This window comes from Hesperophylax consimilis, chromosome 23, assembly GCF_061612785.1.
Source record: "Hesperophylax consimilis isolate HC1 chromosome 23, BYU_Hcon_1.0, whole genome shotgun sequence".
NCBI classification, from domain to species: Eukaryota; Metazoa; Arthropoda; class Insecta; order Trichoptera; family Limnephilidae; genus Hesperophylax; species Hesperophylax consimilis.
Genome location: NC_142858.1, coordinates 54,517 through 70,217, shown reverse-complemented (window position 1 = coordinate 70,217; position 15,701 = coordinate 54,517). Strand labels below are relative to the sequence as shown.

General features: G+C 33.8%; 1 protein-coding gene across 1 annotated transcript in view; it reads right to left on the bottom strand.

The window, feature by feature from the left end:
* Window positions 1–15,053, bottom strand: part of LOC149412187 (uncharacterized) — a 36,504-nt gene extending 21,451 nt beyond the window's left edge. Inside the window, exons 1-6 of the mRNA XM_089645677.1 lie at window positions 14,732–15,053; window positions 13,956–14,061; window positions 12,267–12,472; window positions 5,207–5,428; window positions 2,407–2,559; window positions 519–911 (exon numbers count right to left, since the gene is read on the bottom strand). Of these exons, the coding sequence (XP_089501803.1) occupies window positions 519–911; window positions 2,407–2,559; window positions 5,207–5,428; window positions 12,267–12,472; window positions 13,956–14,061; window positions 14,732–14,860 (1,209 nt within the window). The 5' untranslated portion in view covers window positions 14,861–15,053. The remainder of the gene's footprint in view (window positions 1–518; window positions 912–2,406; window positions 2,560–5,206; window positions 5,429–12,266; window positions 12,473–13,955; window positions 14,062–14,731) is intronic.
* Between the last annotated feature and the right edge of the window lie 648 nt (window positions 15,054–15,701).

The following is a 15,701-nucleotide window of genomic DNA, read 5'->3' as shown; positions in this document are numbered from 1 at the left end:
GCATTATAAATAAGTCATAAACAAATTGGTAGGTGTCCTTGCTCTTTTGTTGTTAAATGCACCTTGAAAATGATTTCTAGCATTTAAATGTCACCCGGCACATCCAGTTACATCTACCTTGATAAGATTTTAAAATTAAGGTGAAATTAAATATTTTTTTAATTTATCACTATCACTTATATAATGCGTATTTCCTTTTGTCAGAATACCAAGAAGGTGATTTACGTGAGGCTACTTTCCTTCTGACTTTTCAGTCAATATTGTTGGTCATTGAAGAACAATTATTTTTTGTGCTAACAACGGTTACGGTTAAAGATCAACATACCTCTAACTTGAATTAGTGAATCTAAAAACACCTACAAATGAAACCTTAACTATCCAAAAGTAATGTTTGCGCATTTATAAGGGTTATTGTATCATTGTATCATGCAAAAACACAGCAACCAAACAGCAAAACAAATCAAACATCGGTAGCGGGAATTGTCCAAGCTTTGAGTACAGCTCCATCAATAATTCACCTGGTCTTTCAAGCTAGATTCACTGGCTTCCGTTACATCGGTGATAGTCACACTATCGTTGGACCTCACAGGAGTCCAATCCTTCAGAATGGACACTTCAGAATCTTGATTTTGAGAAGACTCCGAAGTCTTTGCTGTTTCAGGTTCGTGGCATACAGCCTTAGTCTCCAGGATGCCTTCATCTTCATCGTCTGACCATTTATCACCATATGCTGTTAGTATGTCTTCCAGCTTTTTCTCGCTGTCTTTGAGGTGGCTCAGGGTTGCCATCAGGTCTGCGACGTCGCTGTCGACCTCTTCCCTTTCACCTCTTTCAGGCTCCTGGCAAACACTCCCAACCGTCCCCATTAGCAAATCGTTACAGCGCCTCAACGAGATCAGTCTTGTTCGTAACTGTACAACATCAAATTTATTTCACGACGTACATTATTCAACTGGTTGAAGTAAGGAAGTTGTTTAATTCTATAGATAACATTATAATAACATGATAATATTTCCTATTACAGTAGAACCCCGTTAATTCGAAATCCAGGAGACTTAATGAATTTTCATGTAATTTGAAATTTTAAGAAAACAAAAAAAGTGGCGAAAACCAAGTTTCGCGGCCGTCTCTTTAAATTCGGAATAGGTTCTTTGGTGTAAATTCGTAATAATACGACTTATTCCCGTGTAAATCGAATATTCGCAACTGATTTCCGTCGCGGTCGGCCCTTCAAGTTCAGTTATTCAAAGTAAATTCATACTAAAACGAAATATATCCAGTTTTTCGCAGATTCAAATTTTCAAAGTAAAATCGTAAAAATACAATATATTTGATCATAAATCGAAATTTAAAAAAAAGTCGTACTTCGAATTTAAAAAACATTATGTATTAAAATAATTTTCTGGCGAAAATTTCAATTACGCATTTTTTCGAATCACTGGGGTTCGAATTATCGGGGTTAGGTAGTGATAAGAATACAATAACTTGGGTCAGGTTAGTAATATAATATAATAACAATTTTGGTAGCCATAGCTCTAGTATTTCAGTAGTTGGCTTTTTATGCTTATTTTATATTTATATTGAGAAGTTGTGAATGATGAATACATGGAGCAGGCGAAAGGGTTTGTGTATTTGGAGAGAAGAAGTGGAAAGGCTGATAGTGATAATGAAAGAAGGGTAAGAGTAGGTACATAACTCCATTAATAGAGGACTGAACAACAATGGAGTGTGGGTACCTACCCTGATGTATGGCAGTGAGGCATGGAACTGGCAGAGGTGTATGTGTGGTAAAACCACGTATGATAGTGTGAGAAATGAGTAAGATTAAGAAAGGGACATTCAGATGGTTTGGGCTAGTGATGCAACAGAGCTCTGCTTCCGCTTCTGCAGAAGTTCCGCAAGTTTTTCACTTCCGCTTCCGCTTCCACTAAGATTTACTTTTGACATCTGTTTCCGTTTCTGCTTCCGTTCAGACACTTCCGTTGCATCACTAGTTTGGGCATGTAGAGGGAATAAACGAAGAAAGGAGTGTAAGGAGAATATATGACTCAAATGTGAATGGTAGAAGAAGTCAGGGACGCCCAGATACTTGAGTTGGGCCATGTCAAGAGTCAGAATAATAGAAGAGAAAGAATGTGAATGGGGCAAGGAGTGTGTGCCAAGACCGAGTTGTTTGGCGGTCCTTCCTCTCTGCCTCCCTTGCAGAGAAACAGTGTGATGGTTAGTTAGTTAGATAACCCAATCCGACTCATAACATTCTTGAGAATTCATGGCAAGATATGGCACTGGCGCATCTCTTCAAAGTAATACTTTAAGTTTGAATAAAGCCCCCCTGCACGCTACTATAAGTTTGTTGGGCAATCTGCACGGATGAGCTTCAGTAAATCTGATGGGGGAATGGCTCACCTCATCCTCCGAGTTCCTCATGCTGTCCACGAGGGTGGAGGTGACACGGATGTACTCTCGGATCTGTCCGAGACGCTGCTCCACACGAGCCGTGTCAGGGCAGGCGGCCACCATGCTGTCTCCGGTGGAACGCGCAGCCTCCGTCCGCGGGAGCTGATCATGGAAAACATCTCGTTGAAAATATCGATTCCATCAAAAAACAGAAAAGTTAGGAGAAGTGAAAAAAAAATACCTAACTAAACTAATTTAACCCCTAACCTATTTTTTTTTTTTTTTTAAAGAAAGACAAACATTCCCGGGTTACGAATAACCCAACAATGTTTGAAAATCTCCTACTACCACCACAGAAAGCCGAAAATGTTGCTTGTGTTGTGATGGAGGACTTAGCCAGCCGAGGAATCGAACACGCGACGCTCGGGTGAGACCCAAGCGCTATGCCCACTCAACCACTGACCGGTCATTTTATCTGTTCTGTTCATATTCTGTTTGTTCTGTTCTATTATTTTATCTGTTCTGTTTTGCCATCGTTCTGTTTTATCCGGTTCCCGAAAATATTGCAGAAAGAACTCATTATCATTGGAATTGTTGACAATTTGATTTTATTAGTTGTGGCAATCCAATTATTTTGGAAATCTGCCGACTTAAATTGGTATCATACAATTTTAATATTAATTCTATGCAAATAACATTAATAAATACACATCGTCACTATGGTTTGACAAGGTTCTAACTGACAATTTGGACCAAAATAACCTTTGAATGGGAAACCGTTTCTTTAGCTCATATCTATGTCCAAAAGTAATTCTGTTGAGTATTAACAAAGTTAGTAATGTGCCAGAGTTCTAATATCAGACTTTTATTTTTAATTTATTTTGACAAAGATCTGTTCTCCAACTTTCTGACATCATCTTTAAGAAATATAACGGGCAATATGTCAGATGCCTGAAGGGTTAATAATAATGAAAATAAAGACACAACAAAACTTTGAAACAAACCATTTTGTTTCTAACTGTGAGTTAGGAACAAAATGTCAGTTGAACAAGGATCAAAAAGGACGTTATAACCTTGTAAAATTATATACGAGGGTGATCTGAAAAGTTTCCGACCTCAACGCAAAGATGGCGGTACTCGTCAATAAAAGTTAGTGAATGTAGTTGTGCATCTTTTGACAGTTACTCACCAAAGTTTCGGCCATTTTGGACGTGCAGTTTTTAGTTTACAGTCGTTTGAGTGAGTCGATGTGTGTGTTTTCGTGAAAATGGAAAAAATTGAGTATAAAGCTGTTATTAAATTTTTGTTTTTGAAGGCAATACGCCTACGCAAATCAAAGATGAGTTGGACTCTGTGTATGGGGACATCATTTACCACAGTGAAATTTTAGTAAGCTGAATTTAAAAGTGGCCGTAAGAGCATGGGAGACGATGAACGTTCAGGACGTCCAAAAACTGCAACTACTAACGATAACATTGCTAAACTTCACCAAATAGTGTTAGACAACCGCCGAATTAAAGTGAGAGAGATAGCAGAGGTTATGAAAATGTCCAAAGAACATGTCTGTCACATATTAAATCAAGATTTAGACATGAGAAAGCTGTACAGAAAGCTGTTGGGTGCCGAGTTTGTTCACGTTAGACCAAAAACGTGTTCGAATGAACATTTCCAACGCTCTGTTGGCGCAGTTTAGGCGCAATAAATCCGAGTTTTGGTGCCGATTAATTACTGTAGATGAAACTTGGATACACCATTATACGCCAGATGAGGAGGCAATCACCTTTGTGAACAATTATTTTGCAGAGAAAAACGCCGACTACTATTTGGACGGGTTAGAGAGATAGGAGAATCGCTGGGAGAAGTGTGTAGAGTTACAAGGAGACCATGTAGAAAAATAAAGAAAAAAATTCTTGTTTCATTGTTAGGTCGGAAACTTTTCAGACCACCCTCGTATTGTGTCCTTGCTGGTCGAACTTGGTTCTAACTTCACAAGTAGGTATGTTCAAGAATAAAAATATACATCCAATTTGTACATTTATTTTCTTTGTTTGTAGTGAAGAACTAAAATACTATTAACACATTAGATCAAACCATAAATTTAGCAATTGTTATGAGAAATTGACATTGTAATGTTTGGAACCCCATAACTCAGAATAAGGTAATGTTCAGTTACAACCTTGTCAAATTAAAGTGATGATATACAGTAGAACCTCTCATAATGAGCTTCATTCGTTCGTTATGTGAAACACTCATTAAACCAAACAATTTTTCCCATATAAATCAACTAGCTGACATGTAGTCGGTGATGCTCGACTTTTCTCTACTTTCAATAAATAAAATATCCTTGTATTATATATATAAACCTTCCGGAAGAAATTCTCTAAAACTCTAAATGATACTAAAAACCCTATCACACTCCGTTGCATAGTTTAGAAGGACTAAGCTCACAAACAGAGAAGCGGATAGTGACTTTGTTTATACTATTTAGAGATGTAAAATACTATAATGCATTCCATGCCAAAAATACCCAATTTTTTTTACATTTATTTAAATAATTACGTTGCAACAGTTTCCCATGCTTTTAGCATTTCTCTTATTGCGCCAGAAAACTGTTGCTCTGCTACTTCCTCCTCCTCCACTAACAAACTCACCTCCATAACTTCTTGGTGTGAAACCAATGCAACTCCATAAGCTCTTCTGTGGTCAGCTCTTGAGTGTGCTCTTCCACAAGCTCATCAATATCATTGTTATCCACCACATTTGACAACGCTCTTTGTCTAAATTTTCACAAAAAGTTAAAATATTATACCATGTTATGTTCCTGTTGATTCTGCACCATATTCTCATTGCCGTGTGTCTGGCCGTTGCCGCCATTCTGGTAGACAGAATCATGGGGATCGTGGGCGGTGTTGGTGGGCTTTGGGCCGCCGCCGGCCGGGTGGGGACACACGGGGGCTGTGTTACTGTAGGAGCCCTCGCGGCTCGACGAGGAGCCCCGCACGTTGTTCCTCGCGCCCGAACCCGAACTATTCTGAATGACGAAATATACAATTTAGACTATAATTAATATAAGATAAAATATTTATTTGTAAATGTCTTGTAATTTAATAATTATCATCCATTTGTTGGCTATTTGATGGCCTCTGTGGTTGAGTGGATACGAAGTAAATTCATTCAAATTAACTTATTTAGGGTTATTTCATAATAATTTATTAATTTAAAAATAATACATAGTATGTTAGCGGCACGTTCCAAGGCGGTAGATACTTTCAGTATCTCCCTGGAATTAAGGTACTTCCCCACCTTCCTCTTCCCATCTCCTTCATCTTCCCACTACCTTCAGCATCACAACATAACTCAATTGGGGATACCATAGTCTCACTGGCTCCAGACGGTTGGGAGGAGTTTATTATTGTGACTTGTGAAAGTTGTTTCAGAGTTCAAAGCCTATATCAAACTGTATCAAAAAGGGCTAAATGTATTTTAGTTTCTTAAATCCTTTAACCCTTGGTGTACGCAAGCTAATTGCGGCGCTGTCTATAGTGCTTCAATAAAATAAGAATTTATGAATATTTATATTACGTACATAAAGAGAAATAGACATGGATAACCTAGTATTATTATACAGAGCTATTGTTTATGAAAGTTGTGTTTATTAAAAAGTACACAATCCAGGATTCAAATTCGAGTCTGCGCACACCAAGGATTAATATTTATTTATTTATTATTCATTGGCGCCCTATCAGGCTTTTACAAAGGAAATTGACAATTTATGTGTGTAAGTGTAACATAATACATGAATAATAGCTAACTATATACATAAGTTACTAACTCAGTCTAGTTTCTGCTGCCGTGCAGCTCGCACGGACAGAAATTTCGATAAACTCAGTAACCACAAACCACAGTGATACCCAGTTTAACATATTGTTGTTGCAAAAATAAAGCAGGCTGGCTGCGTTTAGTCACCAGACAGCCCGCAAAAAAATAACTCATTATGGACCGAAGTGTCCAATCATTAATTGACTCAATTAAAATTGAAATTGGAAAATGCTCATCTGTCAAAGAGGCAAAACAAAGAAGTAACATAGAACAAGATATACACCAGCTAGAGGAAATATGGTGCAAGGAAAAACTTCAACTACAAGAAAAAATAATTGAGCTACAAAATAAACTTATATTAAATGAAGAAAAACATTCAGAAAAAATTGAAAATTATTTAAGGAAAAAAAGGAATCAATTAATACAACGTACAACAAGTCAACCCTCTCAATACCTATACCAGAGGCCAAATACTCATTAATAATTGCAAGTGAAAATACTAATACAACTTCTGATGATATTCGAGACATGATAGTTAAAAAAATTAAAACATCGCATTTGGGGATTGCAGTAAATGGAGTACAAAAAGCATCAAATAAGAAACTAATCATCTCTTGCCCCAAAAATGATCACGCAAAAAAACTAACAGAAGAAATAAATATAGTCTTCAAAAATAATTTGATCGCGAAAGAATTAGAAAAAAAAAATCCTAAACTATTCATCAGAAACCTACCTATCGACCTATCAGAAGAAGAAATAATAGAATCATTAAAAACCCAAAATGATGGAATTAAAATCATCATGGATGAAAATCCGAAAAACTCAGTAAAATTAGTAAAAATGCTTAAACCAAAAGGACAAAACAATCTTACAAACTATATAGTCGAAACAAGTGGAAAACTTAGGAAATATCTCATTTCTAAAGAGAAAATTAATATTGGATACCACAGAGTGCGGGTGGAGGATGCTAATCCAATAATGCAATGCTTCCATTGCCTGAGATTTGGAAATTCAGCTGTCAACTGTTTTAATAAGGACAAGAATGCTTCGTGCCTGCACTGCGCCATGGACCATCCTTGGAAAGACTGTCCCAATAAAAACAAAGAAGAGAAATGCAAAAATTGTGATTTCCAAAACAACACTTTCAAGTCAACAAACGATACAAATCATAAAGCAAATAGCAAAAATTGTATGTATTTAAAAAAAATGATGACTATTGCCCAAGGGCGTATAAATTATGAATAGGTATGTACCTACTTTAACATTCTTAATAACTAACTTTAAAATTCTTAACGAGATTAAAAACTCAATACCAAAATTTATATTTTTGTTTCAAATACGCTTGTTTTCTGACTTTTCACACTTTTCTGACTTTTCGCACAATTTAGCTATTAATACTAAAACTTTAAAACAATTGAGAAACATTTCAATGTTATTAATCTACCATCGAAGAGATAACGATTTATCAGTAATATCCAAAAAATATTTAATTAACTATTTCTGTAAAATTTTAAGACAAAAACAAAGCATTAAAATATTAGCCTACTCTCAAAGTGTTAATGTTTGTAAAATATTATTTATACAAAACAAAATTAATATACTACATAGTATGTATCATCTTTATAATATCATCACTAGTAATATAATGCTAAGTTGTTCAATATTGTCACCAAATCTATTTCAAGTCAACCTTGATATTATCCGTGAACATATGCTGCTAATTTATAGTTTGTCATCAAAATCAAATTCATTTTTGACAATTAGTTATAACAATATTATTTCCTTATTTCTTTAAAAATGAATAATTTCTTCACTGAGGAATTAGATAAAACGCTTAATATTTCGGAATATATTTGTCATACTTTAAAAGATTGTAATAAAATCGTGGATAAAATAACAAATTCATTCTCTGTACTCCATTTAAATATCAGATCAATGAAACAAAATTTCAATGAATTTTTACTCTCAATTAATTTACTAAATCATAAACCGGACGTTATAGTTTTAACTGAAGCATTCACCAACGTATACAATAAATTTTGCATACCAGAATATACCTACTTCGCAACATCTTGTGCTATTAATAGAAATAGTGGTATTGTTGTATTTGTTAAATTTTGCCATTCAAACATCGCAGTGGAAGAAGTACCTATGCAGCGAGTTAATTGCTTAGATATTAATCTAAATGTAAATAAAATGTGTTTTAATATTATTGCAATTTACCGAACACACGGATCAAACGAGTACACATTTATGGATGAATTGAGAAGCATTATCTTATCAAAAAAAAATAAACAGAACATAACAATAATCGGCGATTTCAACATAGATGTTTCAAACGAAAATAGTAACAGAATAAAAACTGAATTTATCAATTATATGACGGAAATGAATTTCATATTGTGTATAAATTTTTTTTTTTTTTTTTTTTAATTTTAGCGACTATATAAGATAATTGTTACATACAAAATATAATGGTGAAATTAAGTATAAAATATTGTATTTCTTAGTCCTCCTCACTAGGGGGTCCTGTGCCGAGGCGGACTAAAGTTATTTAAATATGGTTTATTTGTCTTCTATGTCGTTTTTAGTGTCTTCTATGTCGTTTTTAGTGTCTTCTATATCGTTTTTAGTGTTTTCATTAGGGTTTTTTCATTGACCTCTTTCAGCCATATTTTTATTAATGATTTGTATTCATTAGGATTTTTTATTAGTTTTATGTCTTGGGGAAGGATGTTATGGAGTTTTGTTGCAAAGTATGTATAGTTTCTTTGTCCGAATGTGGTTTTATAACTTGGAATATTTTTTATATCATTTTTGTTCGATCTAGTGTTATGCATACACAGTCTAGTAGAGGATTTGTTATTTTTGAAGAGCTTCAATAATATATTTTTGGCATATATTTGCTGTACATTTGGTACGTCAAAGGAATTGAATATTTCAATTGAAGGCGTTCTAATTGGTACTTTCAATATGGTCTTTATGATTCCTTTTTGAATCGTATTCAGGTTGTGTAGGTACGTATGTGTAGCAGATCCCCATCCTATGATTCCATATTCAATTCGAGAATGACATAATAAATATACTAGAGAAATTACGGGTCAACGTCCATCTTGTATCGATCACATATGGAGTAACACTAAAGATACCGACAAATTACACACGATAATATTAAAAAATAATATTACTGATCATCACACTTGCATCTATATACAAAAACTTAATATTAATAATCATATTGATTTAAAATGCAATACTTTTACAAAAAATTCACTAAACCATCATAAATTAAACCTAAAAATAAAAACAGAAACATGGCGTTCCGTATTAGAATCAACATGTGCTGAAACATGCGCAAATATTTTTGATAATATACTATGCAATTATATTACAGCATCAACAGATATTAAAACCATAAAAATTAAATCAAAATTCAAAAAAATAAAACCATGGATTTCACATGGCTTAATCGTGTCTATTAGAAAAAAAGAAGAGTTATATCGCTTGACAAAGAAATTTCATTTAGATAAAAAAATATACACAGATTATAAAAAATTTAGGAACAAATTAACCTGTTTACTAAAAACAACTAAAGAGAACTTTTACAAAAATGAAATTTATGTGGCTAAACAAAATGTAAAACATATATGGAAAACAATAAATGAAATAAATAGTAGAAAAAACAAAAAAACTCAAATTAAAAAAATTAATATCGGAAAAAATTCTATTAATGCCCTAATGGAACCGACAAAATGTGCTAATGCCTTCAATAAATATTTCGCTAACGTCGGACAAAATTTAGCTACACGAATCGATGAAAATTATAAAATAGATAATTTCGAAAAGGACTGTCACAAACAAAATAATCTGTCAGTTTTCAAACCGGTAACAACAGATGACATAAAAAATATTATTAGTGAATTAAAAGGTGCATCTGCACCAGGGTTTGATGGAGTCACAGTAGAAATATTGAAAAATTATAATGAATTATTAAGCATTCCAATTACACACATTATAAATATTAGTTTAAATAGTGGAATATTCCCCTCCGTTTATAAAAAATCTATTGTAACACCCGTTTTTAAATCTGGCAGCCCTGAAGAAATATCAAATTATCGACCCATATCTGTTGTCTCAAACATTGCAAAAATTTTCGAAAAGATCGTAAAAAAGCAACTTTTATACTATATTGAAAACAATAAAATAATTAGTCCTAGCCAATTTGGATTTAGAGAGAAACTAGGCACTCATGATGCCATTGCAGAACTAACTTCAACTATATACCGTGCATTAGATAAAAAAAATAAATGCCTTGGCATTTTCATTGATTTACGTAAGGCTTTTGATAGTATCTCCCATACAAAACTAATTAATAAATTAAATGATATCGGTATTATTGGTAAGGTAAGGTATTGGCTGCAAAGCCATCTAAGAAAAAAAGTAAAAGAAACCAAAAAGTAAAATTAAATAACTCACTTAGCGTAGATGAAACTTTAGAATTTGGAATTCCCCAAGGGACTGTTATTGGACCAATTTTATTTATAATTTACGTTAACCATATGTTTAAATTATCACTTAATGGTAAACTTATATCCTTTGCTGACGACACTGCAATAATTATCGAAAAAAAGACATGGATCGAAATTACCAATGCAGCGAATCAGGATATGAAGGTTATAAAAAATTGGTTCGATGGCAATTTATTATCACTTAACACAGAAAAAACATATTGTATTCCTTTCACTCTACAAGAAGATGTGCCAAATAACCTAATTAACATAACAATTCATTCTAAAAATTGTGTAAATGACGGTACATGTAATACGGACTGCGCGAAACTAAATCATAAATCCAATATAAAATATCTTGGTATCTAGATAAAAATGTTAAATGGAAAGACCATATTAATCTCACTGTTGAAAGAATAAGAAAACTTATCTATATTTTCTATAATATACAAAATATTTTAAATAAGAAAACTATCAAAATTGTTTATTATGCATTAATTCAGTCCTTATTGCAGTACGGGATTATTGGGTGGGGAGGGGCTTTTAAGGCTTCTTTACAGCCAATAATTACAATTCAAAGAATAATTATAAAAATCATCCTTAGAAAACCATATGACTCCCTACTTTAGAGATATTTCAGGAATTCAATGTACCATCTATAACAGAATTTTATAAGAGAATCGCTTTATATCAAATTTATAAAGAATATTTTATTTATAAAATGCACCCCTCAGATAGCATAAGCAATAGATTCAAAACTAATGGCTTAATAGCCATTCCTATGCTTAGAACGACCACGGCTCAGCACCACTATTCATATTTAGGTGTGAGATGGTACAATATATTATTGTCCAAAAATAAAATTAGTGTAACCGAAACTGTGAATTATGAACAATTCAAAAAGTTAATTAAGTCCCTCAAATTGGATAATGATATATTGTACCCCTAATTTTCTTACACTTACTCAATCTGTAAAAAATATATATTAATTTGATTGTCTTTAAAAAAAAACTATTTTTCAAAAATTTTCTTGATATATTGTACCCTTAATTTCCTCACGCTTACTTAATCTGTAAAAAGATGTATTATTTTAATTATCTTTAAAAAAACAATTTTCTAATTTGTGTACCCATGTTAATATTATGTTTGTATTTATTTCAAAAGTTTTTGATTATTGTTTAAAAAATCATTAGAACTAAATGTAAAGACTCCTCCCATAAACACGAGCTCCTGGAGCTCAACTTATGGAGAAATAGAATAATAACGAAAAAATTATTTATAAGTCTGCATATTGTAATCATTTATAATGTTAAATAATAAATAAAAAAAATAAAAAAAATATAACAAACAATTGACCAGTTATAAGTAGCCGAGTAAAAAAATGGATCAGGTTCCCACGCAGGTGTGGTGGGTTCAATTCCGCCGCTACCTAAGTCCTCCATCATTGTACAAGCCACATCTTCCTCTTGTAATGATGGTAGTAGGAGTTTTTCAAATATTTTCAGGTTATTTGTGATCTGGGAATGTTGATCTTGCTCATACCATATTCTGATTAGAGTTTGGCGTGGTGGGGTTCACTATCATGATAGCCGTGTGACTGGTGTGGGGGCTGTGTCCCCCTAGGATGCTGCCGTAGGGGGCGCTTTCCTCGGCACTGTCCAGCAGGTCGCGCTGGCGGAGCACCAGAGTGCGGGGCTGCGGGCGGACTGGCACGAACCTGCTGCCGCCTTCGTGAGTCGTGGAAGAATCTAGGTGGATACATTGATTAGACCACAATAATAGGTGGAGACACGTCAACATAATGCATGCATCATTTTGTTATGTGAATACAGCACAACAGTCCACACTGCTCCCAACCATCTGGAGACAGTGGAATTACAGCATCCCAATGGATAGTGAGCAGAGGAAGGAGAAGGGTAGAGGAAGGTGGGAAAGTACTTGGCTATTCAGATTTAGTCACCAAACAAGGCCAAAAGCCAGTTCAAGCAAAGTATCTATTCTGATTGGTGGTCTTTCTCCAGGGCAATACTGGGCATAGCATCCACTCTGCATAAATATTTAAAGTTTTTTTTTATGTGAATACTGCACATGAGTCATGTCTTCAAAAAATTTCATACCAATTTAAAGAAACATTTTGAAAACTTTTTTTAAAGCTTTTTCTTCCTCACTCCTTCCCCTCCCCAGTACTTTCAGCCCCACAACACACTACAACTGGGGATGCCATATTCTCACTGGTTACAGGCAGTTCAAAGAACCGGACCTCATGTCCAAATTATGTTTCTAGTCTTCTCTTATATAAATCGAAAGCAAAATTTCCTGTAAAATCATAATATTTGTAAGTAGGTACTTAAATACCTACCTACTTAATTAATAATCAATTCACAGTCTATCAATATTTTTTCCATGCAGTGTCAATTAACAATAAACAAATTTAAAGTAGACAAAGAGAACTGCAACGTTCAATACAAAATTAGGTAAGTTGCTGAATTCCGCCTCAACATGCAATTAAAAAAAAAATAACACTAGATTTCAACTTACTTACTACTGGGAATAACTATTTAAGTCAGTGGAGATGTAAAACATAAACAAAATAGGTTTTTAGGTTGGTTAGTTTTTAGATTCTCACGGCCAAAAGCATTTTTGTTGTTTGTTTTTGGGGTGTTATGCTGTGTTGCGCTAACTCCTTCTTTAGCCGACGTTTCGGACAGCGTTGCAGTGTCCATCATCAGGGCAGATCCGGTAGATCCGAAGATGTGTCACATCACACATCTTCGGATCTACCGGATCTGCCCTGATGATGGACACTGCAACGCTGTCCGAAACGTCGGCTAAAGAAGGAGTTAGCGCAACACGGCATAACACCCCAAAAACAAACAACAAAAAAGGTTTTTAGGTTGTAAATTTTTTGGTTATTTTAATAATTTATGCGTATTTCCTAACCTTCAAACATAACTTCGATTGAGAAAAAATGGAATGCAATGCATCTTTTACCATCTCCCCAGACATAAACTAAGTTGAAACCAAGTGCTGTTATTAATTTTTTTGCATAATAAGCGTGAGGCGGAATTCGGAAACTTTATTCAAAATTATTCCAAGTACAATCTACTTGTAAATAATTCAGTTAACATAATATGGTTGTAATACAAAATGTAATACTAATACACTATTTTATACATGTGATAACATTAATTGAGTAATCATGGGAAATATTATATAGACTTGAATACCAACCTAATTCAGCGAAATCATTGTCTGTTGGTATGTTGGTCGGCTTGCGGGATTTGTTCTGTGATGATCTCGTATTATGTTCGGATACTGACAGCCAATCCACAGATGTCTGTTATTGGAAATACAATGTTATTAAACACCCAATTATAAACACAATGTTGCTGAGAGCAGAATGTGAATCATTCATGTGAATTTATGTAAATGTGTTATGGCGAGACACTTGATATACCTATTAATAACAACATTCACAAAATATTTTAACACGTAGGAAGACACGTAATTGTAATTTGTCAAACAAATTGCTAACACGAATAAGAACAGAACTTAACACTGAGAACATATCTCAGGGTGAGCAATTTTGTTAAAAATACAAGTTGGGAGTATTTATAAATTACTGTCATTGTGAAATCCACCATATCTAAGGCTTCTTTTTAACAACATTTTATCAAATACCGTACCTTCAAGAAGGTCCTTTTTATATCAAAATGGTAACTTCGAATTCTAGAACCTGGCCATAGTTACACTGTGTTCTATGCACTGCCTACTAATTTTGGAACATCGTAAGCAAACTTATCTAAATTTAGAAGTCTCGTGTGGCAAAAGCGTGTAAGAGAGTTTGGCATTAAGTCAGCAAAATTCAAACAGTTACCGCCTTTTCAATCTGATATACAAATTGCACCGGTGGAATATGAATTGCACACAATTATACGAAATGCCACCACTGCAAGTTCAGTATGCAATTTTGATGATTCTAAAGTGTCTACAAATATTTTGCTTACCGTCATAATATTTGTAGAGTGAATATCTCTACGGGTAGGTGTGACAACTTCTTGAGGAACATTGGAATTATTTCGAGCCTTTGTTTTAGGCACCGTGCCTGTTTGGCGATCGCTCCCTCCAGAGGCCATAATCGTTTTCAGAATGTAGCTGTAACATGTAACACCCAATTATACATTTTCCTTCATAAACGGATGAAAAAATGTTATTCCATATATGCCGCACTTCCGATTAGACAAAAATGCCACTTTAAACGGTGGTTATAGTTTCCGTAAATATTTTTTACACATGTCCAGCGCAAATTGAAAAGCCACACAAAATCATCATAGAATTCCAACTGTCAAGCTAAAATGAAAATGATCAAAATAAGATCAAAATAGTTGCCTTATATAGAAGTATTATAATTTACTCCGGTAAGCAGGTACCCCTTTCAGGTGAAAGTTTTTTTTTTTTTAGGTACTATTTTTGCAAAAAAATATATTGTCATACGAAAAAGGTATGGTACATGGTTAATAAGCACATTGAAAAAAATACTTTGTCTCAGTTAGATAATTATGAGAAGTAAGTATTTCAGTTTCCGGGAATGGAAAACAAGGCATTTTAATGTTTACGATTGTGCACTTGGCGGCCATTGTTATTGCTGGGAATGTTTTAAGGTTAGTATTATTTCTTCGCTTATTTAACCAAAAACATAAATCTTAGAATTAAAAATTGCTTTTTCATTTGTTTTTTTTTTTTTAATTAACAACCTCTATTTAAAATTGTTATGTCAAAACATGGCGCAGAGAAAAGACAGAAGATCAGGTTATGCGTTTTTTTAACATAATAGCTATTGAAATTTATTATTTTCCATTTTCGGTTACTGAAAAACTTGTTTCTCATTGTTATCTAATAAATCGTTTTTTTTTAATAAAAATTAATCGTGCCTTATGATCGTTTTAGACCACACCTTTTTTCATCCAGTTTGTCTAA